General features: G+C 32.8%; 1 protein-coding gene across 1 annotated transcript in view; it reads right to left on the reverse strand.

Moving 5' to 3' along the window:
- Positions 1-397: 397 nt before the first annotated feature.
- LOC139849278 (uncharacterized) overlaps positions 398-27,554 on the reverse strand; it is a 38,272-nt gene continuing 11,115 nt past the window's right edge. Inside the window, exon 4 of the mRNA XM_071838936.1 lies at positions 398-1,072. Coding sequence (XP_071695037.1) covers positions 398-1,072 — 675 coding nt within the window. The remainder of the gene's footprint in view (positions 1,073-27,554) is intronic.

Raw genomic sequence — 27,554 nt, forward strand, 5'->3', positions numbered from 1 at the left:
TTGTGACATCTGATAAAAATCCTTAGCTGGATAAAAATTATGAATATTATGCTTATAAGAATTAACTACTTGAATTCTTATTATTTAAAGAAATTTTTACATTTATGATTGCATTTCATACTCAAAATAGTTGATCAGGCTATTTGAATATGCAATACTACGCATAAAATTTCTTTAAACTCATTGCATTCCATGTTCTCTGTAATTTCTCGCCGGAGGGCGCTGCAAGGGTATATGATCCATTAGGATATGCTTTTATAATTTTGTATGGCCCTTCCCACCGTGGCCCTAATTTCCCTTGTTTTACTTTTCTGCTTGCTTCATTGTCTCTTAATAACAAATCACCTTCGCTGAATTGTACATGCCTGACCGGTTTATTGTAATATTTTGCCATGCGCTACTTAGCATATGCTTGACGGATAGCGGCCATAATCCGTCTTTCTTCCAATAAATTCAAGTTCTCTCGCAAGATGGATGAATTACTCTCTACATCAAATGCCAAAACTCTTTGTGTCAGAATACGGATCTCAGCTGGTATTACTGCCTTAGTGCCATATACCAAGCTGAACGGTGTTTCACCCGTGCTCCGTTTTGGTGTTGTACGATGAGCCCACAAAACATATGGTATTTCATCCACCCATTTAGTGTGACTCAAACCCAACCTAGCATTTATGCCGGCTACAATTTCCTTATTTGTCACTTTAACTTGGCCATTGGCTTGTGAGTGAACAACAGAGGTAAATGTTTGTTTAATGCTTAATTCCTCACACCAGCTCTTGAACGGATTATCTGCAAGCTGTTTACCATTGTCACTTACAATTTCATTTGGTAAACCATATCTACACACAATATCATTCCATAAAAATTTCTTTATGTTTTCACCCGTTATCCGCGCTAAAACCTTTGCTTCAACCCACTTGCTGAAAAAATCAATTGCAACCGCCAAGAACTTTGCATTTCCAACACTCCTTGGAAATGGTCCTACTATGTCGATTGCCCACATACAAAATGGCCATGCGGACAATACTGAGATTAAATCATATTTGGGTAAATGTTGGACAGTTCCGTGCCGCTGACAGGCATCACATGCTTTGATTATCTCTGATGTATCTCTGTAAATTGTTTACCAATAATACCCTTATCGCATTATCCGTCCTACAACAGTTCTATAACCAGAATTCTGTGCACACAAACCTTCATGCATCTCTTTCACCACCGTTGTTGCTTGCTGTGGTGCTAACCACCTCAAAGTTGGTATAACGACTCGTCCTAATCCATCTGGACGAATACATTACATTTGGCTACATTGCGAGGTACTTGACCTCTATATGATACGTTTTACAAATATTACATCCGCTTTTGAAAGACAAACTTTCATTACATCGAAGGTTGACAGCATGCATACCATTTCATAATATATCCAACTATAATTGACTTAATAATATTCTTGATGAACTCAACGACTCGAATGCAACGTCTTTTGAAATATGTCATGAATGACTCCAAGTAATATCTCTAAAATGAGCAAATGCACAGCGGAAGATTTCTTTCATACCTGAGAATAAACATTCTTTAAAGTGTCAACCAAAAGGTTGGTGAGTTCATTAGTTTATCATAATCATTCATTTCCATCATTTTAATAGACCACAAGATTTCATATATTGACACGCGTAACTCGCGAATTAAAATTCATTCATATGGATTGAACACCTGGTAACCGACATTAACAAAATGCATCTAGAATATCCCCAAACATATAAACATCGAAATACTAAAGTAGTTCAAATTCTCTGACTGGAGCGTGTCAAAGCCCATAGATCTATCTTTAGAATTCGCGTCAATTGGTGGCAATTATAATAAACACCAATTCTTAGGCTACCAAGTTCAACAAGGGCGATATCCTATATAACAATTCAACCATGGAATGTAGTTTCGATTACTTTTGTCTATTTCGTCAAACATTTATAAAAGTGCATGTATTCTCAGTTCCAAAAATATTTATTGCAAAAGCAATTAAAAAGGGAGCAAATGAAACTCACAATACAGTATTTCGTAGTAAAAATACATACGACGGAACTGAACAATGCAAGGTTGGTCTCGGATTCACGAACCTATATCAATTGTATATCTATTAAAACATATAATAATATTTAAACAAGTTTAAATATTAATATTATTAATATACTTGTTATATTAATAATTTATACGTTATATTAATAAATAAATTAATTATAACTATTTTATATATTCAAAACGTATTATATTTAAGTAGTATATATATTCTAATAATTGATGACGCTCAAATCATACATATATACTTTTGTGTTATCGATCCTCGTTGTTATTATTTTAAACAGTTTTTGAAGATTTTTGAGTTCGTATGATATCAAAATGAAGTGTTGATGCTACTTTATTATGAATTTGAACGTAAACCGACAACGAGACAAGAAAAAAAAAATAGTCGTGGTTCCAGATTATTTTTCATGAAATGCGATGGTCTTAAGTTATGTCGAAACACGAGCTAAATAGATGAAATGCGAAAATTAAATGTTAGATGTTCAGTATTTTATTTGCGGATTATGTGGATCATGTTCTAGTTTTTATGGATAAATGAATTGGAAGATTTGGGCTGGTTATTATAAAACACAAGATGTTCAAATACGGACTGAATTGTTTCTTTTGGGCTTGTCGAAAATTTGATACATTTACTAATAATTTTGCCGACACAAGGGACCAGGGAGGATCAAGTTTATATATTTAAATTAATTAGAATTCATCTCATACATGTTGTACGAAAAAACAAAAACATAAATTTTAGACTAGCTAGGTTTATTTAATTAGACTACTAGGTATATATATATATATATATATATATATATATATATATATATATATATATATATATATATTATACTTGGTTCTTGGCTTGCTGGTCATGAAAAAAAAAACAAGGGATATTTAAACATTTACGTAGGATTTTGCTTACTATATATTTAAAGTTATCGTTTATATAATAATTAATTTGATGTTCTTGATTTTATTGATTGTTGATTCAATTCCTATTATGAGTATTTAAAATCTTTCATCATTATTAGATCATCACCTTCGTCGAGCCGTCGAAGTAGCAGCAGCAGATAGCTTCGATGGTAGTGGGTTTTGTTGGTCGAACGAAATAGAAAACAGTAGTAAGCAATTCGCAGTAGTAGCTGATCGGGAAAAGCAGTAATTCGTTGGTGGTGATAAGGTGATGATAGATGGTGGTGGTTTTAGTCAACTAGGAAGTAGCCAAAGTTGGTGTTCTATTGTTTGATGAAGGTGGGTTTGGTGATGGTGGTTTTTGGGTTGTAGCAGGGACGGGTGATGGTGGTACTTTGCAGGTTAACGGTTCATCAAAATTAGTGTTGGTGATGTTGAAGAAATAGAAATGGAAATAGTAGTGGGTGTGGTGATTTAATGAGTATGTAACTCATATCTATATCATTATATATATATATATATATATATATATATATATATATATATATATATATATATATATATATATATATATATATATATATATATAACAAGTTGGCAGAATAACTAATAGAATATAATAATGCCAAAATAAGTAGTAATCAATATTAATAATTTGTACAGTTCAGCAGCCACATAATTTGAATTCTTATACCGACACTTTTTTTTTATTACGGAGTACTATATCGTACTCCGTTGTAAATCAGTGGCGGATAAAAGTCTTCGGAAAAAATCCCAAATTGTTAGATTAACTATATTTATTTATTTTGGTCATTATGGTATAAGATTCGCTCATTAACTATTAAATAAAAATTACATTAATTATTCACTCTCAACTCTAAGGAAAATATAAAAAGTTTTAAAATTCAACAAATAGTTCCTAAATACATTTTTAATAAGCTTATAATTTGTAAAACTCATTTTTGGCTAACCGTTTATTTTAAAATCATATAAGTTTTTTTTAACGCGTTTACTATCAATCGAATGACAATTGAGCGTTACCTTCGTTTACTAAATAATTTCGAAATCACAAAATATATATTCTATATATTTTATATATATATATATATATATATATATATATATATATATATATATATATACTTTTTGAATAATATTTATTATATATTATTTTTATTTTCAATTATTATTTATATATTTATAGATATATATACACGCATATCTATTTACAAATAGTTGTTCGTGAATCGTCAGGAATGGTCGAAGGTCAATTGAAACAGTTCAAAATTTTCGAGGCTCAAAATTACATACTTTGCTTATCGTGTCGAAATCATTTAAAGATTAAGTTTAAATTTGGTCGGAAATTTCCCGGTCGTCACAGTACCTACCCGTTAAAGAAATTTCGTCCTGAAATTTAAGTAAAGTCGTCATGGCTAACCATAAAAATGTTTTCATGACGAATATGAGTTGATAAAATAGAATTTTATTACCATATTGTAATATGGATAAAATGATTCGATTACTCGAAGCGTATAAGTGAAGCTATCACAAAAGAGTGAAATGAGTAAATCGTGTTTCGTCAAGTCTTTTGACGTAGATATGGTTGATTTTCGGAATTCAAGGGATTTAGAGAAAATCGTTGAGATCTGAAAGATTTGATTCTTTGGTGAATAAAATCTCTTTAATTAAATGCGATTATCTGCCTTGATTTCTTTATCAGATATTTCACTATAAATTAACTTCTTCCGTTCCATTACTTTTATCACTCTTATACTCAATTTCCAAATTTAAAAGATTGTGAAAATGCTTAATCCAGTTCTGATTCTTGTCCTTATCCTTACTATCGCAACAATCATTCTCCTTTTTCAACTTCCACAGGAGGAATCTGTTTTCTTCTACTTCGCCCTTGGGGTTATAGTGTTTTTAATTCTCCCGTGTTTTTATGTTGCGATAAACATTGATACACACAGTTTGTAATTTATGTGTTGTTATCGGGCTTTATATTCTTCCTTATATTTCGAAGCTCGATGTTGTTGTTTTCCTCTTCCCGAATTCATGTTAAGTGAATAATGGTCCAGAATTCGTAAGTATGAAGTTTCGAATGAATCCAAATTAAGATTTTAAGCAGAGAGGAATGGTAATAGCATGATTTAATTTGGTAAATTACCGAAAATCACGAAAAAGATAGAATTATCAAGAAATTATGTTCTTGATATGTTTATATATTAGATAGAATGTAAGAGTCGTGTAATATGGCACATGACAACGTTATGGCCTGTGAATCACCACGTTCCATTAGAAACCCAGCATGACTTACTATAATATAATCACGTTGATCAAGTGTCATTATATTATACTAACTCATGCATCAATTTCCAACACTACTTCAAAAACATTCAAATTTTAAATTCGAATTTTTTTTTCCAGAATTTAGAAACTAAAATAGTTTCCTTTCTGATGTAACACTGATATCTCAAAAAGATAAATGATTTCAGATAAGTATAGTTATGAAAATATCTTCAGAAATATCTAGGATATTTATAATGAAAGATATGATAATATCTTAGAATATCTAAGATCAGAGGATGATGAAGAATATGGTCCGCAAGGGTTTAGAGTAAGGAGCAAGATTTTTGTTAATGACTTCAACAGATACTGAATCATTTGGATTCTTTGAAGGCGAGTTTAATGTTTGTGATTTGTCCACAACCTCCTTCATGGTTTGCTCAATCCATTTTCCAGTTCCAACCTTTCTGAGCTTTTCCAACCTACTATTCTTTATCATCAAACTTCCAACGATTACGGTTGTTTACGGTTGTCTATAGTTTCTGCTGCTTCATTCTGCTTTTTCAAAATTTCGAGAACTAGTTCGCATTTCAGGGTGTTTTTCAGGAATTTCACATTCGAAGTATGTAAGTCCAGGAGATAGATGTTATATGTACACATATATCTGTTGGCGTAGACATGCTGCGAGATTTCAAGATACTGATTGCTGATTCCCCGTAATTGGCATTACAATTCTTGTTACAAGATGCGGATGAGTAAATGATAGGATTTCGATAAATATAATGATTTTTTGGAAAATCAAAGATCAATGAAGTTGTTGGTAAGTTTACTGCTAATGTGGCGAGATATAAAAGGTTCTTCGGTAATGATAACGAAAGGTAATTATATATATCACGGTTATAATAAGGCTAATCCGAATGAAAAGTCAAAGTTGTCTTGCTGGAGCTGTGATAAAATTTGCTACTTTGAAAGGGATTTCAAAATTATTTTCGGTAATAACAACGTCAAAGGAGCTAGCACAGATACGAGTTAAACGTTTACTCAAGTTCCGAGTGTGTTCAGGTGCACACTATATGCATAAATCTTTCCTTCCGTAGATGAAGTGCGGTTGGTTCATCCTCTCAATTGAGGTATTGTCAAGAATCATGAAAAGTTTGAATGCAGATTGTAATAGTCAAGATACAAATGAGGTTTAAGATGAAATCAAGTGGCAAACTTGAAGAATTGTTTAGTATCATATGTTATAATCAATATTTTAATTCATTTTAATCGTCCAATGTTGGTAGTCCAAAGTTAGTAATTTAATAATTCATCTATACTATTCGAATTAATTAATACGTATCGTGACCCATTGTATACATGTCTGAGACTCGATCACAACTCAAAGTATATATATTATTTTAGAATCAACTACAACCCTGTATATCTAACTCGGTCATTACCGCATATAGAGTGTCTATGGTTATTCCAAATAATATATATAGATGCGTCGATATGATATATCAAAACCTTGTATACGTGTCCCGATATTTAAAGTGCGTAAAATAAATAACAGAAATTAAATGACGATAAATAAAATTGCGAGAATATAAATTATGATAAATAAATTGCGATAAATAAAATGCAATCAGTTAGCTAGGAACAGTTAGCTAGGAACAGTTAGCGTGGATTCTTAACAAAATTCTTCTCATAGTTAAATTATTTGTTTCTAACAAATTTTATTTTGTCCAATGTTTTCTTCATTATGCCACTTGTTGGATTATGATAATTTAAAATCCAATTATGAAATTGAATGAAAATGGTTACTCTGTGGTGAACGGATTCGTATAGCTATGGGTATAAGTAGGGTAGTAACTGACTGTTGAATCAGATTCAAAGAATATACAGTGTAACTTACTAATGTGAAAACTAAATGTTCCTCGGGTATTACCTACCCGTTAAAATATTTTCACCATTAACAGTTTGTACGAAAGAATTTTTAATTAAAATCTTTATGAAAATATATATACATATATATTTTCTTCAGATGTAATCATGGATTTAATGAGTTAATATAATATTAATCTCATTTGATTTTCGGTTGGAACTAGAATGAATAATCTCTAAAACTTTAGAGATTACATAATCGCCATGAAGAACGAAGATGATTGATGTAGAACGATACGTAGAATGATGATTATACTCGAGGTACAGAATGAGATGTTGAGGCATGGATTGTTGATGGTGCTGGTGCTGTTATTGATGGTACTGTTGGTGCCGGTGATATTGCTGAAGCTGGTAAATTTTGTACCATATTCTCCAAATTGATTACTCGAGCGCGAAGTTCGTTGACTTCTTCTATTATTCTGGGATGATTGTCGGTCGGAACGAGCGGATGAATAAGGTTTAGAATTTGAGATAGTATTTAATCGTAACGAGATACTCTGGAAATGAGAGAGAAAATGGTGTTTCGAATTGGTTCGCCGGTAAGTTCTTCAGGTTCATCGCTAAGAGGTGAATTCGGTTGATGAAAAGGATCACCTTCTTCTTGTCTCCAATCATTAAGTAGACTACGAACCCATCAGATGAATTGGGGATGGCTAATTAGTTAATTCATTCTGGTGATGCTGCTTCCAGAGTTTAGGTGAACATCCATGTCGGAATAGCTGTCGAAATTCGAGGGACTTGAACTAGTGGTGAGTTCCATTTCGTACGATTGAGTAAAGGGGTTTTCAATGTAAAATGATTTTTGGATATCGAATGATATTCTAATTACATAGAATACCTATACATAGTACAAAAGATCCCGTAGATTACATAGGGAATTATGGGAACATGTCAGATAAAGTCTACATTAACTGATACGCTAAGATATGGATTACCAGATACGCTAAGATATGAATTTGTCTATACACTATTCATGCAATCAATGCAGTAAGGTGTGTCTAGACTAAGAATGATAAGCAAGTAATTTCCTAAGGATGATAAGCAGATGATTTCTGACTAGAAAAGATAAGCAAAACTTTTGACATGCAGACACGGTCGAAGTCCAGACTCATTAATGCATCTAACAACTACTAGTTAGACACACTAATGCAAGACCTGGTTCGCTAAGACCACCGCTCTGATACCACCTACAATGACCCGTCCTAATCCATCTGGACGAATACATTACATTTAGTTACATCGCGAGGTACTTGACCTCTATATGATACGTTTTACAAATATTGCATTCGCTTTTGAAAGACAAACTTTCATTACATTGAAGGTTGACAGCATGCATACCATTTCATATTATATCCAACTATAATTGAATTAATAGTATTCTTGATGAACTCAACGACTCGAATGCAACGTCTTTTGAAATATGTCATGAATTACTCCAAATAATATCTCTAAAATGAGCAAATACACAGCGGAAGATTTCTTTCATACCTGAGAATAAACATGCTTTAAAGTGTCAACCAAAAAATTGGTGAGTTCATTAGTTTATCATAATCATTCATTTCCATCATTTTAATAGACCACAAGATTTCATATATTGACACGCGTAACTCGCGAATTAAAATTCATTCATATGGATTGAACACCTGGTAACCCACATTAACAAAATGCATCTAGAATATCCCCAAAGATATAAACATCGAAGTACTAAAGCAGTTCAAATTCTCTGACTGGGGCGTGTCAAAGCCCATAGATCTATCTTTAGGATTCGCGTCAATTGGTGACAATTATAATAAACACCAATTCTTAGGCTACCAAGTTCAACAAGGGTGATTTCGTCAAACATTTATAAAAGTGCATGTATTCTCAGTCCCAAAAATATATATTGCAAAAGCATTTAAAAAGGGAGCAAATGAAACTCACAATACTGTATTTCATAGTAAAAATACATACGACGGAACTGAACAATGCAAGGTTGGCCTCGGATTCACGAACCTATATCAATTGTATATCTATTAAAACATATAATAATATTTAAACAAGTTTAAATATTAATATTACTAATATACTTGTTATATTAATAATTTATATATTATATTAATAAATAAATTAATTATAACTATTTTATATATTCAAAATGTATTATATTTAAGTAGTATATATATTCTAATAATTGATGACGCCCAAATCATACATATATACTTTTGTGTTATCGATCCTCATTGTTATTATTCTAAACAATTTTTGAAGATTTTTGAGTTCGTATGAGATCAAAATGAAGTGTTGATGCTACTTTATTATGAATTTGAACATAAACCGACAACGAGACAAGAAAATAAAAAAATAAAAAATAGTCGTGGTTCCAGATTATTTTTCATGAAATGCAAGGGTCTTAAATTATGTCGAAACACGAGCTAAATAGATGAAATACGAAAATTAAATGTTAGATGCTCAGTATTTTATTTGCGGATTATGTGGATCACGTTCTAGTTTTTATGGATAAATGAATTGGAAGATTTGGGCTGGTTATTATAAAACACAAGATGTTCAAATATGGACTGAATTGTTTCTTTTGGGCTTGTCGAAAATTTGATACATTTACTAATAATTTTGACACAAAGGACCAGGTGAAATGTCCCGTTCTTATTGATTAAAAACGTTCCATATTAATTGATTTCGTTGCGAGGTTTTGACCTCTATATGAGACGTTTTTCAAAGACTGCATTCATTTTAAAACAAACCATAACCTTTATTTCATCAATAAAGGTTTAAAAAGCTTTACGTAGATTATCAAATAATGATAATCTAAAATATCCTGTTTACACACGACCATTACATAATGGTTTACAATACAAATATGTTACAACAAAATAAATTTCTTGAATGCAGTTTTTACACAATATCATACAAGCATGGACTCCAAATCTCATCCTTATTTAAGTATGCGACAGCGGAAGCTCTTAATAATCACCTGAGAATAAACATGCTTAAAACGTCAACAAAAATGTTGGTGAGTTATAGGTTTAACCTATATATATCAAATCGTAACAATAGACCACAAGATTTCATATTTCAATACACATCCCATACATAGAGATAAAAATCATTCATATGGTGAACACCTGGTAACCGACATTAACAAGATGCATATATAAGAATATCCCCATCATTCCGGGACACCCTTCGGATATGATATAAATTTCGAAGTACTAAAGCATCCGGTACTTTGGATGGGATTTGTTAGGCCCAATAGATCTATCTTTAGGATTCGCGTCAATTAGGGTGTCTGTTCCCTAATTCTTAGATTACCAGACTTAATAAAAAGGGGCATATTCAATTTCAATAATTCAACTATAGAATGTAGTTTCACGTACTTGTGTCTATTTTGTAAATCATTTATAAAACCTGCATGTATTCTCATCCCAAAAATATTAGATTTTAAAAGTGGGACTATAATTCACTTTCACAGATTTTTACTTCGTCGGGAAGTAAGACTTGGCCACTGGTTGATTCACGAACCTATAACAATATATACATATATATCAAAGTATGTTCAAAATATATTTACAACACTTTTAATATATTTTGATGTTTTAAGTTTATTAAGTCAGCTGTCCTCGTTAGTAACCTACAACTAGTTGTATACAGTTAGATATACAGAAATAAATCAATAAATATTATCTTGAATCAATCCACGACCCAGTGTATACGTATCTCAGTATTGATCACAACTCAAACTATACATATTTTGGAATCAACCTCAACCCTGTATAGCTAACTCCAACATTCACATATAGAGTGTCTATGGTTGTTCCGAAATATATATAGATGTGTCGACATGATAGGTCAAAACATTGTATACGTGTCTATGGTATCTCAAGATTACATAATATACAATACAAGTTGATTAAGTTATGGTTGGAATAGATTTGTTACCAATTTTCACGTAGCTAAAATGAGAAAAATTATCCAATCTTGTTTTACCCATAACTTCTTCATTTTAAATCCATTTTGAGTGAATCAAATTGCTATGGTTTAATATTGAACTCTATTTTATGAATCTAAACAGAAAAAGTATAGATTTATAGTCGGAAAAATAAGTTACAAGTCATTTTTGTAAAGGTAGTCATTTCAGTCGAAAGAACGACGTCTAGATGACCATTTTAGAAAACATATTTCCACTTTGAGTTTAACCATAATTTTTGGATATAGTTTCATGTTCATAATAAAAATCATTTTCTCAGAATAACAACTTTTAAATCAAAGTTTATCATAGTTTTTAATTAACTAACCCAAAACAGCCCGCGGTGTTACTACGACGGCGTAAATCCGGTTTTACGGTGTTTTTCGTGTTTCCAGGTTTTAAATCATTAAGTTAGCATATCATATAGATATAGAACATGTGTTTAGTTAATTTTAAAAGTCAAGTTAGAAGGATTAACTTTTGTTTGCGAACAAGTTTAGAATTAACTAAACTATGTTCTAGTGATTACGAGTTTAAACCTTTGAATAAGATAGTTTTATATATATTAATCGAATGATGTTATGAACATCATTACTACCTAAAGTTTAGTAGGTAAACCTACTGGAAGTGACAAGAAATGATCTAGCTTCAAAGGATCTTGGATGGCTTGAAAGTTCTTGAAGTAGGATCATGACACAAAAACAAGTTCAAGTAAGATTTTTACTCGAATTAAGATAGTTTATAGTTATAGAAATTGAATCAAAGTTTGAATATGAATATTACCTTGAATAAGAAAGATAACCTACTGTATATAACAAAGGTTTCTTGATCTTAGATGATTACTTGGAATGGATTAGAAAGCTTGGAAGTAAACTAGTAAACTTGAAGGGATTTTTGAAGTGTTCTTGAAGTGTTCTTCCTATGATGATTATAGCTTGATTATTGAAGTGATTTTTGATGAAGATGATGATTAACTACTGCAAAAATACGTTCATAATAGTGTGTGTGTGTTGAGAGAGAATTAGAAAGAGAATTGGAAGTGAAATGGAGTGAATCATGAGTGGTAATTGGTGAGTGGTGAGTGGGGTTAAAAGGAGTTCTAGTTAGTTGACTAGCTCATGGTAGAAGTTAAAATTGATTAGTCATACATGACATAATCAAGAGTGGAATCCCATGCTAGTTCCTATTGGTATATACCCATAGTAAGTACGTTTTGAAGCTGTGTATAATACGGGTAAGAATACGACTAGAATTCTTGATGAAAGAAAAGAATGGGAAAGTAACTGTAACCATTTTCGTTAAGTATGAGTGTTTTGATATATGTCTTGAAGTCTTCCAAAAGTATTTTAATACATCTAAATACACTACATGTATATACATTTTAACTGAGTCGTTAAGTCATCGTTAGTCATTACATGTAAGTGTTGTTTTGAAACCTTTAAGTTAACGATCTCAATTAATGTTGTTAACCCATTGTTTATTATATCTAATGAGATGTTAAATTATTATATTATCATGATATTATGATATATTAATATATCTTAATATGATATATATATACATTTAAATGTCGTTACAACGATAATCGTTACATATATGTCTCGTTTCGAAATCCTTAAGTTAGTAGTCTTGTTTATATGTATATAACTCATTGTTAATATACTTATGGAGATACTTACTTATCATAATCTAATGTTAACCATATGTATATCCATATATATATATCGTCATGTCGTTTTTACAAGTTTTAACGTTCGTGAATCGCCGGTCAACTTGGGTGGTCAATTGTCTATATGAAACATATTTCAATTAATCAAGTCTTAACAAGTTTGATTGCTTAACATGTTGGAAACATTTAATCATGTAAATATCAATCTCAATTAATATATATAAACATGGAAAAGTTCGGGTCACTACAGTACCTACCCGTTAAATAAATTTCGTCCCGAAATTTTAAGCTGTTGAAGGTGTTGACGAATCTTCTGGAAATAGATGCGGGTATTTCTTCTTCATCTGATCTTCACACTCCCAGGTGAACTCGGGTCCTCTACGAGTATTCCATCGAACCTTAACAATTGGTATCTTGTTTTGCTTAAGTCTTTTAACCTCACGATCCATTATTTCGACGGGTTCTTCGATGAATTGGAGTTTTTCGTTGATTTGGATTTCATCTAATGGAATAGTGAGATCTTCTTTAGCAAAACATTTCTTCAAATTCGAGACGTGGAAAGTGTTATGTACAGACGCGAGTTGTTGAGGTAACTCAAGTCGGTAAGCTACTGGTCCGAAACGATCAATAATCTTGAATGGTCCAATATACCTTGGATTTAATGTCCCTCGTTTACCAAATCGAACAACGTCTTTCCAAGGTGCAACTTTAAGCATGACCATCTCTCCAATTTCAAATTCTATATCTTTTCTTTTAATGTCAGCGTAGCTCTTTTGTCGACTTTGGGCGGTTTTCAACCGTTGTTGAATTTGGATGATCTTCTCGGTAGTTTCTTGTATAATCTCCGGACCCGTAATCTGTCTATCCCCCACTTCACTCCAACAATTCGGAGACCTGCACTTTCTACCATAAAGTGCTTCAAACGGTGCCATCTCAATGCTTGAATGATAGCTGTTGTTGTAGGAAAATTCTGCTAACGGTAGATGTCGATCCCAACTGTTTCCGAAATCAATAACACATGCTCGTAGCATGTCTTCAAGCATTTGTATCGTCCTTTCACTCTGCCCATCAGTTTGTGGATGATAGGCAGTACTCATGTCTAGACGAGTTCCTAATGCTTGCTGTAATGTCTGCCAGAATCTTTAAATAAATCTACCATCCCTATCAGAGATAATAGAGATTGGTATTCCATGTCTGGAGACGACTTCCTTCAAATACAGTCGTGCTAACTTCTCCATCTTGTCATCTTCTCTTATTGGCAGGAAGTGTGCTGATTTGGTGAGACGATCAACTATTACCCAAATAGTATCAAAACCACTTGCAGTCCTTGGCAATTTAGTAATGAAATCCATGGTAATGTTTTCCCATTTCCATTCTGGGATTTCGGGTTGTTGAAGTAGACCTGATGGTTTCTGATGCTCAGCTTTGACCTTAGAACATGTCAAACATTCTCCTACGTATTTAGCAACATCGGCTTTCATTCCCGGCCACCAAAAATGTTTCTTGAGATCCTTGTACATCTTCCCCGTTTCAGGATGTATTGAGTATCTGGTTTTATGAGCTTCTCTAAGTACCATTTCTCTCATATATCCAAATTTTGGTACCCAAATCCTTTCAGCCTTATACCGGGTTCCGTCTTCCCGAATATTAAGATGCTTCTCCGATCCTTTGGGTATTTCATCCTTTAAATTTCCCTCTTTTAAAGCTCCTTGTTGTGCCTCCTTTATTTGAGTAGTAATGTTATTATGAATCATTATATTCATAGATTTTACTCGAATGGGTTCTCTGTCCTTCCTGCTCAAGGCATCGGCTACCACATTTGCCTTCCCCGGGTGGTATCGAATCTCAAAGTCGTAATCATTCAATAATTCAATCCACCTACGCTGCCTCATATTCAGTTGTTTCTGATTAAATATGTGTTGAAGACTTTTGTGGTCGGTATATATAATACTTTTGACCCCATATAAGTAGTGCCTCCAAGTCTTTAATGCAAAAACAACCGCGCCTAATTCCAAATCATGCATCGTATAATTTTGTTCGTGAATCTTCAATTGTCTAGACGCATAAGCAATCACCTTCGTTCGTTGCATTAATACACAACCGAGACCTTGCTTTGATGCATCACAATAAATCACAAAATCATCATTCCCTTCAGGAAATGACAATATAGGTGCCGTAGTTAGCTTTTTCTTCAATAACTGAAACGCTTTCTCTTGTTCAACATTCCATTCAAATTTCTTCCCTTTATGCGTTAATGCAGTCAAGGGTTTTGCTATTCTGGAAAAGTCTTGGATGAACCTTCTGTAGTAACCAGCTAGTCCTAAAAACTGGCGTATGTGTTTCGGAGTTTTCGGGGTTTCCCACTTTTCAACAGTTTCTATCTTTGCCGGATCCACCTTAATAACTTCTTTGTTCACTATGTGACCGAGGAATTGAACTTCTTCCAACCAAAATGCACACTTTGAAAACTTAGCGTACAATTCTTCCTTCCTCAATACTTCTAACACCTTTCTCAAATGTTCACCGTGTTCTTGGTCATTCTTTGAGTAAATAAGTATGTCATCAATGAAAACAATGACAAACTTGTCAAGGTATGGTCCACACACTCGGTTCATAAGGTCCATGAACACAGCTGGTGCATTAGTTAAACCAAACGGCATGACCATAAACTCGTAATGACCGTAACGTGTTCTGAAAGCAGTCTTTGGAATATCATCTTCTTTCACCCGCATTTGATGATACCCGGAACGTAAGTCAATCTTTGAATAAACAGACGAGCCTTGTAGTTGATCAAATAAGTCGTCGATTCTCGGTAGTGGGTAGTGGTTCTTGATGGTAAGTTTGTTCAACTCTCGGTAGTCGATACACAACCTGAATGTACCATCTTTCTTCTTGACAAACTAAACAGGAGCTCCCCACGGTGATGTGCTTGGTCGAATGAAACCACGCTCTAAAAGTTCTTGTAATTGGCTTTGCAGTTCTTTCATCTCGCTGGGTGCGAGTCTGTAAGGAGCACGAGCTATTGGTGCAGCTCCTGGTACAAGATCTATTTGAAATTCAACGGATCGATGTGGGGGTAATCCCAGTAATTCTTTCGGAAATACAACGGGAAATTCTTTTGCGACGGGAACATCATTGATGCTCTTTTCTTCAGTTTGTACTTTCTCGACGTGTGCTAGAACAGCATAGCAACCTTTTCTTATTAGTTTTTGTGCCTTCAAATTACTAATAAGATGTAGCTTCGTGTTGCCCTTTTCTCCGTACACCATTAAGGGTTTTCCTTTTTCTCGTATAATGCGAATTGCATTTTTGTAACAAACGATCTCTGCTTTCACTTCTTTCAACCAGTCCATACCGATTATCACATCAAAACTCCCTAACTCTACTGGTATCAAGTCAATCTTAAATGTTTCGCTAACCAGTTTAATTTCTCGATTCCGACATATATTATCTGCTGAAATTAATTTACCATTTGCTAATTCGAGTAAAAATTTACTATCCAAAGGCGTCAATAGACAACTTAATTTAGCACAAAAATCTCTACTCATATAGCTTCTATCCGCACCTGAATCAAATAAAACGTAAGCAGATTTATTGTCAATAAGAAACGTACCCGTAACAAGCTCCGGGTCTTCCTGTGCCTCTGCCGCATTAATATTGAAAACTCTTCCGCGGCCTTGTCCATTCGTGTTCTCCTGGTTCGGGCAATTTCTAATAATGTGGCCCGGTTTTCCACATTTATAACAAACTACATTGGCATAACTTGCTCCGACACTACTTGCTCCGCCATTACTCGTTCCGACACCATTTGTTCGTTTCGTTCTATTAACCCCTGGTCTGTAGACCTCACACTTCGCCGCGCTATGACCATTTCTTTTACACTTGTTGCAAAATTTGGTGCAGAACCCCGAGTGATACTTTTCACACCTTTGGAATAGCTGCTTCTGATTGTTGTTATTGTTGCGGTTATTATTCTTATTGGGATGATTGTTGTAGTTGCTGTTGTTGTTGTTGTTGTTGTTGTTGGGCCGTTTGTTGTAGTTGCGATTGATGTTGCGATTGTTGGGATAATTGTTGCGATTATTGTTGTAATTGCTGTTGTTGTTGTATTGGTGATTCTTATCATTGTTTTTCGCCCACTTTCTTTTGACTTGCTTCACATTGGCCTCTTCATCAGTCTGTTCTTTAATTCTTTCTTCAATCTGGTTCACTAGTTTGTGAGCCATTCTACATGGCTGTTGTATGGAGGCGGGCTCGTGTGAACTTATATCTTCTTGGATTCTTTCCGGTAATCCTTTCACAAACGCGTCGATCTTCTCTTCCTCATCTTCGAATGCTCCCGGACACAATAGGCATAATTCTGTGAATCGTCTTTCGTACGTGGTAATATCAAATCCTTGGGTTCGTAACCCTCTAAGTTCTATCTTGAGCTTATTGACCTCGGTTCTGGGACGGTACTTCTCGTTCATCAAGTGCTTGAATGCTGACCACGGTAGTGCGTACGCATCGTCTTGTCCCACTTGCTCTAGATAGGTATTCCACCATGTTAACGCAGAACCTGTGAAGGTATGCGTAGCGTACTTTACTTTGTCCTCTTCAGTACACTTACTTATGGCAAACACCGATTCGACCTTCTCGGTCTACCGTTTCAATCCGATCGGTCCTTCGGTTCCATCAAATTCCAAAGGTTTGCAGGCAGTGAATTCTTTGTAGGTGCATCCTACACGATTTCCTGTACTACTAGATCCAAGGTTATTGTTGGTATGTAGCGCAGCCTGTACTGCGGCTATGTTTGAAGCTAGAAAAGTACGGAATTCCTCTTCATTCATATTCACGGTGTGTCGAGTAGTCGGTGCCATTTCCTTCAAAATAGTCAAATGGAACAAGTTAATCATACAGAATATTAAGAGTAGTTAATAGTATTTCGTAGCATAATATGAACTCATTTATAAAAGCTTTTTCTTCATATTAGCGTTTTATAAGTTTAAATTCGGGTAGTACCTACCCGTTAAGTTCATACTTAGTAGCTAATATACAATTCAACTACTATAATTATATATGAAAAACTGATTATAATAATATTTCGCGTTCAAACTTTTACACAATATTTTACAAACTTACAATACCGCTTATTTTACATATAGCATGAAATATAGCACACAATAAATTTGATACAAGATGGTTGTGAAGATAATTCTTGCTAGTACACAAGTCGTTCAGCAAAGGCAATAAAGACACGTAATTCATACGTCCAGAAACAAGTCATGCATTCTGGTTTTACTAGGATTACTTCCCATCCTTGGTCTTGTGGAACATAACCGTTATGGCCGTTGATAAGACAGCGTGCTGTAACGTCGTCAAAGGGACGAGGGTTACGTAATGTCCAAAAGTCCTGTAACAATCTAAAAACCTCATTTCTTACCCCAATTACCGACTCCGTCACTTGTGGGAACATTTTGTTTAATAGTTGTAGGCCGATGTTCTTGTTCTCACTTTGGTGAGAAGCGAACATTACTAATCCTTAAGCATAACATGCTTCTTTATGTTGCATGTTAGCCGCTTTTTCTAAATCACGAAGTCCAATATTCGGATATATTGAGTCAAAATAATTTCTTAACCCATTGCGTAAAATAGCATTTGGGTTCCCCGCAATATATGCGTCAAAGTAACCACATCGTAACTTATGGATTTCCCAATGTGATATCCCCCATCTTTCCAACGAAAGCCTTTTATAAACCAAGGCATTCTTGGAATGTTCTTCGAATGTCTTACAAACTGATCTCGCCTTAAATAGTTGTGCCGAAGAATTCTGACCGACTCTAGACAAGATTTCATCAATCATGTCTCCGGGTAGGTCTCTTAAAATATTGGGTTGTCAATCCATTTTGTATTTTTATACTGTAAAATAGACAAGAGTTAGATTCATAAAAAAAAATACTTATTAATACAAGCAATTTTTACATATATCATAAAGCATAAGCACACTATATTACTTATATTACACCACACGAATACAACTATCTTATTCCGACTCGCTTGTTTCTTCTTCTTCGGTTTTGGTTCGTTTTGCCAAGTTTCTAGGGATATATGATGTTCCCCTAATACGAGCCGTCGTTATCCACATTGGTTTAGAAAAACCTGGTGGTTTAGAGGTTCCCGGGTCATTGTTACAACTTAAGGACTTCGGGGGTTGACGATACATATAAAGTTCATCGGGGTTGGAATTAGATTTCTCTATTTTTATGCCCTTTCCCTTATTATTTTCTTTTGCCTTTTTAAATTCAGTTGGGGTAATTTCTATAACATCATCGGAATTCTCGTCGGAATCCGATTCATCGGAGAATTGGTAATCCTCCCAATATTTTGCTTCCTTGGCGGAAACACCATTGACCATAATTAACCTTGGTCGGTTGGTTGAGGATTTTCTTTTACTTAACCATTTTATTATTTCCCCCACCGGTTCTATTTCTTCATCCGGTTCCGATTCTTCTTCCGGTTCTGATTCTTCTTCCGGTTCCGACTCTACTTCCGGTTCCTCTTCGGGAACTTGTGAATCAGTCCACGAATCATTCCAATTTACATTTGACTCTTCATTATTATTAGGTGAGTCAATGGGACTTGTTCTAGAGGTAGACATCTATCACATAATATCAAACGCGTTAAGAGATTAATATATCACATAATATTCACATGTTAAAAATATATAGTTTCCAACAAAATTTGTTAAGCAATCATTTTTCAAGTAAACACGATCGAAGTCCAGACTCACTAATACATCCTAACAAACTAGATAAGACACACTAATGCAAAATTCTGGTTCTCTAAGACCAACGCTCTGATACCAACTGAAATGTCCCGTTCTTATTGATTAAAAACGTTCCATATTAATTGATTTCGATGCGAGGTTTTGACCTCTATATGAGACGTTTTTCAAAGACTGCATTCATTTTAAAACAAACCATAACCTTTATTTCATCAATAAAGGTTTAAAAAGCTTTACGTAGATTATCAAATAATGATAATCTAAAATATCATGTTTACACACGACCATTACATAATGGTTTATAATACAAATATGTTACAACAAAATAAGTTTCTTGAATGCAGTTTTTACACAATATCATACAAGCATGGACTCCAAATCTCGTCCTTATTTAAGTATGCGACAGCGGAAGCTCTTAATAATCACCTGAGAATAAACATGCTTAAAACGTCAACAAAAATGTTGGTGAGTTATAGGTTTAACCTATATATATCAAATCGTAACAATAGACCACAAGATTTCATATTTCAATACACATCCCATACATAGAGATAAAAATCATTCATATGGTGAACACCTGGTAACCGACATTAACAAGATGCATATATAAGAATATCCCCATCATTCCGGGACACCCTTCGGATATGATATAAATTTTGAAGTACTAAAGCATCCGGTACTTTGGATGGGGTTTGTTAGGCCCAATAGATCTATCTTTAGGATTCGCATCAATTAGGGTGTCTGTTCCCTAATTCTTAGATTACCAGACTTAATAAAAAGGGGCATATTCGATTTCGATAATTCAACCATAGAATGTAGTTTCACGTACTTGTGTCTATTTTGTAAATCATTTATAAAACCTGCATGTATTCTCATCCCAAAAATATTAGATTTTAAAAGTGGGACTATAACTCACTTTCACAGATTTTTACTTCGTCGGGAAGTAAGACTTGGCCACTAGTTGATTCACGAACCTATAACAATATATACATATATATCAAAGTATGTTCAAAATATATTTACAACACTTTTAATATATTTTGATGTTTTAAGTTTATTAAGTCAGCTGTCCTCGTTAGTAACCTACAACTAGTTGTCCACAGTTAGATATACAGAAATAAATCGATAAATATTATCTTGAATCAATCCACGACCCAGTGTATACGTATCTCAGTATTGATCACAACTCAAACTATACATATTTTGGAATCAACCTCAACCCTGTATAGCTAACTCCAACATTCACATATAGAGTGTCTATGGTTGTTCCGAAATATATATAGATGTGTCTACATGATAGGTCGAAACATTGTATACGTGTCTCTGGTATCTCAAGATTACATAATATACAATACAAGTTGATTAAGTTATGGTTGGAATAGATTTGTTACCAATTTTCACGTAGCTAAAATGAGAAAAATTATCCAATCTTGTTTTACCCATAACTTCTTCATTTTAAATCCGTTTTGAGTGAATCAAATTGCTATGGTTTCATATTGAACTCTATTTTATGAATCTAAACAGAAAAAGTATAGGTTTATAGTCGTAAAAATAAGTTACAAGTCGTTTTTGTAAAGGTAGTCATTTCAGTCGAAAGAACGACGTCTAGATGACCATTTTAGAAAACATACTTCCACTTTGAGTTTAACCATAATTTTTGGATATAGTTTCATGTTCATAATAAAAATCATTTTCTCAGAATAACAACTTTTAAATCAAAGTTTATCATAGTTTTTAATTAACTAACCCAAAACAGCCCGCGGTGTTACTACGACGGCGTAAATCCGGTTTTACGGTGTTTTTCGTGTTTCCAGGTTTTAAATCATTAAGTTAGCATATCATATAGATATAGAACATGTGTTTAGTTAATTTTAAAAGTCAAGTTAGAAGGATTAACTTTTGTTTGCTAACAAGTTTAGAATTAACTAAACTATGTTCTAGTGATTACGAGTTTAAACCTTCGAATAAGATAGTTTTATATATATTAATCGAATGATGTTATGAACATCATTTCTATCTCAAGTTTAGTAGGTAAACCTACTAGAAGTGACAAGAAATGATCTAGCTTCAAAGGATCTTGGATGGCTTGAAAGTTCTTGAAGTAGGATCATGACACAAAAACAAGTTCAAGTAAGATTTTTACTCGAATTCAGATAGTTTATAGTTATAGAAATTGAATCAAAATTTGAATATGAATATTATCTTGAATAAGAAAGATAACCTACTGTATATAACAAAGGTTTCTTGATCTTAGATGATTACTTGGAATGGATTAGAAAGCTTGGAAGTAAATTAGTAAACTTGAATGGATTTTTGAAGTGTTCTTGAAGTGTTCTTCCTATGATGATTATAGCTTGATTCTTGAAGTGATTTTTGATGAAGATGATGATTAACTACTGGAAAAATACGTTCATAATAGTGTGTGTGTGTTGAGAGAGAATTAGAAAGAGAATTGGAAGTGAAATGGAGTGAATGATGAGTGGTAATTGGTGAGTGGTGAGTGGGGTTAAAAGGAGTTCTAGTTAGTTAACTAGCTCATGGTAGAAGTTAAAATTGATTAGTCATACATGACATAATCAAGAGTGGAATCCCATGCTAGTTCCTATTGGTATATACCCATAGTAAGTACGTTTTGAAACTGTGTATAATACGGGTAAGAATACGACTAGAATTCTTGATGAAAGAAAAGAATGGGAAAGTAACTGTAACCATTTTCGTTAAGTATGAGTGTTTTGATATATGTCTTGAAGTCTTCCAAAAGTATTTTAATACATCTAAATACACTACATGTATATACATTTTAACTGAGTCGTTAAGTCATCGTTAGTCGTTACATGTAAGTGTTGTTTTGAAACCTTTAAGTTAACAATATCAATTAATGTTGTTAACCCATTGTTTATTATATCTAATGAGATGTTAAATTATTATATTATCATGATATTATGATATATTAATATATCTTAATATGATATATATACATTTAAATGTCGTTACAACGATAATCGTTACATATATGTCTCGTTTCGAAATTCTTAAGTTAGTAGTCTTGTTTATATGTATATAACTCATTGTTAATATACTTATGGAGATACTTACTTATCATAATCTCATGTTAACCATATGTATATCCATATATATATCGTCATGTCATTTTTACAAGTTTTAACGTTCGTGAATCGCCGGTCAACTTGGGTGGTCAATTGTCTATATGAAACATATTTCAATTAATCAAGTCTTAACAAGTTTGATTGCTTAACATGTTGGAAACATTTAATCATGTAAATATCAATCTTAATTAATATATATAAACATGGAAAAGTTCAGGTCACTACACCAGGGAGGATCAAGTTTATATATTTAAATTTATGAGAATTCATCTCATACATGCTGTACGAAAAAATAAAAACATATATTTTAGACTAGCTAGGTTTATTTAATTAGACTACTAGGTATATATATATATATATATATATATATATATATATATATATATATATATATATATATATATATATATATATATATATATATATATATATATCTTATACATATTTCTTATACTTGGTTCTTGGCTTGCTGGTCACGAAAAAAAAAACAAGTTATATTTAAACATTTACGTAGGATTTTTCTTACTATGTATTTTAAGTTATCGTTTGTATAATAATTAATTGGATGTTCTTGATTTTATTGATTGTGGATTCAATTCCTATTATGAGTAGTTAAAATCTTTCATCATTATTAGATCATCACCTTCGTCGAGCCATCGAAGTAGCTGAAATGTCCCGTTCATATTGATTATAAACGTTCCATATTAATTGATTTCGTCGCGAGGTTTTGACCTCTATATGAGACGTTTTTCAAAGACTGCATTCATTTGTAAAACAAGCATAACCTTTATTTTATCGATAAAGGTTTAAAAAGCATTACGTAGATTATCAAATAATGATAATCTAAAATATACTATTTACACACGACCATTACATAATGGTTTACAATAATAATATATTACATAAAAAATAAGTTTCTTGAATGCAGTTTTTACACAATATCATACAAGCATGGACTCCAAATCTTGTCCTTATTTTAGTATGCAACAACGGAAGCTCTTAATAATCATTTGAGAATAAACATGCTTAAAACGTCAACAAAAATGTTGGTGAGTTATAGGTTTAACCTATATATTATCAAATCATAATAATAGACGACAAGATTTCATATTTCAATACATCCCATACATAGAGATAAAAATCATTCATATGGTGAACACCTGGTAACCGACATTAACAAGATGCATATAGAATATCCCCATCATTCCGGTACACTCATCGGACATGATAATTTCGAAGTACTAAAGCATTCCAAATTCTAGAATGGGGCTTGTTGGGCCCGATAGATCTATCTTTAGGATTCGCGTCAATTTGGGGGTATGTTCCCAAATTCTTAGGCTACCAAGCTAAAAATGGGCATATTCGGCTTCGATCATTCACCCATATAATGTAGTTTCATTTACTTGTGTCTATTTCGTAAAACATTTATAAAGTTAAATGTATTCTCATCCCAAAATATTAGATTTTAAAAGTGGGACTATAACTCACTTTCACAGATTTTTACTTCGTCGGGAAGTAAGACTTGGCCACTGGTCGATTCACGAACCTATAACAAATATGTACATATATATCAAAGTATGTTCAAAATATATTTACAACATTTTTCAATACGTTTTAATGTTTTAAGCTTATTAAGTCAGCTGTCCTCGTTAATAACCTACAACTAGTTGTCCATAGTTAGATGTACAGAAATAAATCAATATATATTATCTTGGATCAATCCACGACCCAGTGTATACACGTCTCAGGCTAGATCACAACTCAAAGCAATATATTTTTGGAATCAACCTCAACCCTGTATAGCTAACTCCAACATTACTGCATATAGAGTGTCTATGGTTGTCCAAAATAATATATATACATGGGTCGATATGATATGTCAAAACATTTGCATACGTGTGTATGGTATCCCAAGATTACATAATATATTAGAATACATGTATAATACAATATAAATTAGCTAGGGTATGATTTGTATAGAATTGTTACAATAATTCCCGTAGCTACAACAATAAAAAAAATATCCAATCTTGTTTTACCCATAACTTCTTCGTTTTAAATCCGTTTTGAGTGAATCAAATTGCTATGGTTTCATATTGAACTCTATTTTATGAATCTAAATAGAAAAAGTATAGGTTTATAGTCAGAAATATAAGTTACAAGTCGTTTTTGTAAGAGGTAGTCATTTCAGTCGAAAGAACGACGTGTTGATGACCATTTTGAAAAACATACTTCCACTTTGAGTTTAACCATGATTTTTGGATATACTCTCATGTTCATAAGAAAAATCATTTTCTCAGAAGAACAACTTTTAAATCAAAGTTTATCATAGTTTTTAATTATCAAACCCAAAACAGCCCGCGGTGTTACTACGACGGCGTATGTCCGGTTTTACGGTGTTTTTCGTGTTTCCAGGTTTTAAATCATTAAGTTAGCATATCATATAGATATAGAACATGTGTTTAGTTGATTTTAAAAGTCAAGTTAGAAGGATTAACTTTATTTGTGAACAAGTTTAGAATTAACTAAACTATGTTCTAGTGATTACAAGTTTAAATCTTCGAATAAGATAGTTTTATATGTATGAATCGAATGATGTTATGAACATAATTACTATCTTAATTTTGGTAGGTAAACCTACTGGAAATGAGAAAAATAGATCTAGCTTCAAAGGATCCTTGGATGGCTTGAAAGTTCTTGAAGCAGAATCATGACACGAAAACAAGTTCAAGTAAGATTTCCACTCGAAATAAGATTGTTATAGTTATAGAAATTGAATCAAAGTTTGAATATGAGTATTACCTTGTATTAGAAAGATATATTACTGTAAATAAGAAATATTTCTTGAGGTTGGATGATCACTTTACAAGATTGGAAGTAAGCTAGCAAACATGGAAGTATTCTTGATTTTATGAAACTAGAACTTATAGAATTTATGAAGAACACTTAGAACTTGAAGATAGAACTTTAGAGAGATCAATTAGATGAAGAAAATTGAAGGGTGAAAGTGTTTGTAGGTGTTTTTAGTTGTTGGTATATGGATTAGATATAAAGGATGTGTAATTTTGTTTACTTGTAAATAAGTCATGAATGATTACTAATATTTTTGTAATTTTATGAGATATTTCATGCTAGTTGCCAAATGATGGTTCCCACATATGGTAGGTGACTCAAATGGGCTGCTAAGAGCTGATCATTGGAGTGTATATACCAATAGTACATACATATAAAAACTGTGTATTGTACGAGTACGAATACGGGAGCATACGAGTAGAATTGTTGATGAAACTGAACGAGGATGTAATTGTAAGCATTTTTGTTAAGTAGAAGTATTTTGATAAGTGTCTTGAAGTCTTTCAAAAGTGTATGAATACATATTAAAACACTACATGTATATACATTTTAACTGAGTCGTTAAATCATCGTTAGTCGTTACATGTAAGTGTTGTTTTGAAACCTTTAGGTTAACGATCTTGTTAAATGTTGTTAACCCATTGTTTATTATATCAAATGAGATGTTAAATTATTACATTATCATGATATCATGATGTATTAGTATATCTTAATATGATATATATACATTAAATGTTGTTACAACGATAATCGTTACATATATGTCTCGTTTCGAAATCATTAAATTAGTAGTCTTGTTTTTACATATGTAGTTCATTGTTAATATAATTAATGATATGTTTACTTATCATAATACCATGTTAATTATATATATATATATATATATATATATATATATATATATATATATATATATATATATATATATATATATATATATATATATATATATATATATATATATATATATATCCATATATATGACATCATATAGGTTTTACAAGTTTTAACGTTCGTGAATTACCGGTCAACTTGGGTGGTCAATTGTCTATATAAAACATGTTTCAATTAATCAAGTCTTAACAAGTTTGATTGCTTAACATGTTGGAAACACTTAATCATGTAAATAACAATTTCATTTAATATATAAACATGGAAAAGTTCGGGTCACTACAGTACCTACCCGTTAAATAAATTTCGTCCTGAAATTTTAAGCAGTTGGAGGTGTTGACGTATCTTCTGGAAATAAGTGCGGGTATTTCTTGTTCATATGATCTTCTCATTCCCAGGTGAACTCGGGTCCTCTACGAGCATTCCATCGAACCGTAACAATTGGTATCTTATTTTGCTTAAGTCTTTTAACCTCACTATCCATTATTTCGACGGGTTCTTCGATGAATTGAAGTTTTTCGTTGATTTGAATTTCGTCTAACGGAATAGTGAGATCTTCTTTAGCAAAACATTTCTTCAAATTCAAGACGTGTAAAGTGTTATGTACAGCTGCGAGTTGTTGAGGTAACTCAGGTCGGTAAGCTACTGGTCCGACACGATCAATAATCTTGAATGGTCCAATATACCTTGGATTTAATTTCCCTCGTTTACCAAATCGAACAACGCCTTTCCAAGGTGCAACTTTAAGCATGACCATCTCTCCAATTTTAAATTCTATATCTTTTCTTTTAATGTCAGTGTAACTCTTTTGTCGACTTTGGGCAGTTTTCAACCGTTGTTGAATTTGGATGATCTTCTCGGTAGTTTCTTGTATTATCTCCGGACCCGTAATCTGTCTATCCCCCACTTCACTCAAACAAATTGGAGACCTGCACTTTCTACCATAAAGTGCTTCAAACGGCACCATCTCAATGCTTTAATGGTAGCTGTTGTTGTAGGAAAATTCTGCTAACGGAAGGTGTCGATCCCAACTATTTCCGAAATCAATAACACAGGCTCGTAGCATGTCTTCAAGCATTTGTATCATCCTTTCGCTCTGCCCATCAGTTTGTGGATGATAGG

This window comes from Rutidosis leptorrhynchoides, chromosome 5 (genome assembly GCF_046630445.1).
Source record: "Rutidosis leptorrhynchoides isolate AG116_Rl617_1_P2 chromosome 5, CSIRO_AGI_Rlap_v1, whole genome shotgun sequence".
NCBI lineage: Eukaryota > Viridiplantae > Streptophyta > Magnoliopsida > Asterales > Asteraceae > Rutidosis > Rutidosis leptorrhynchoides.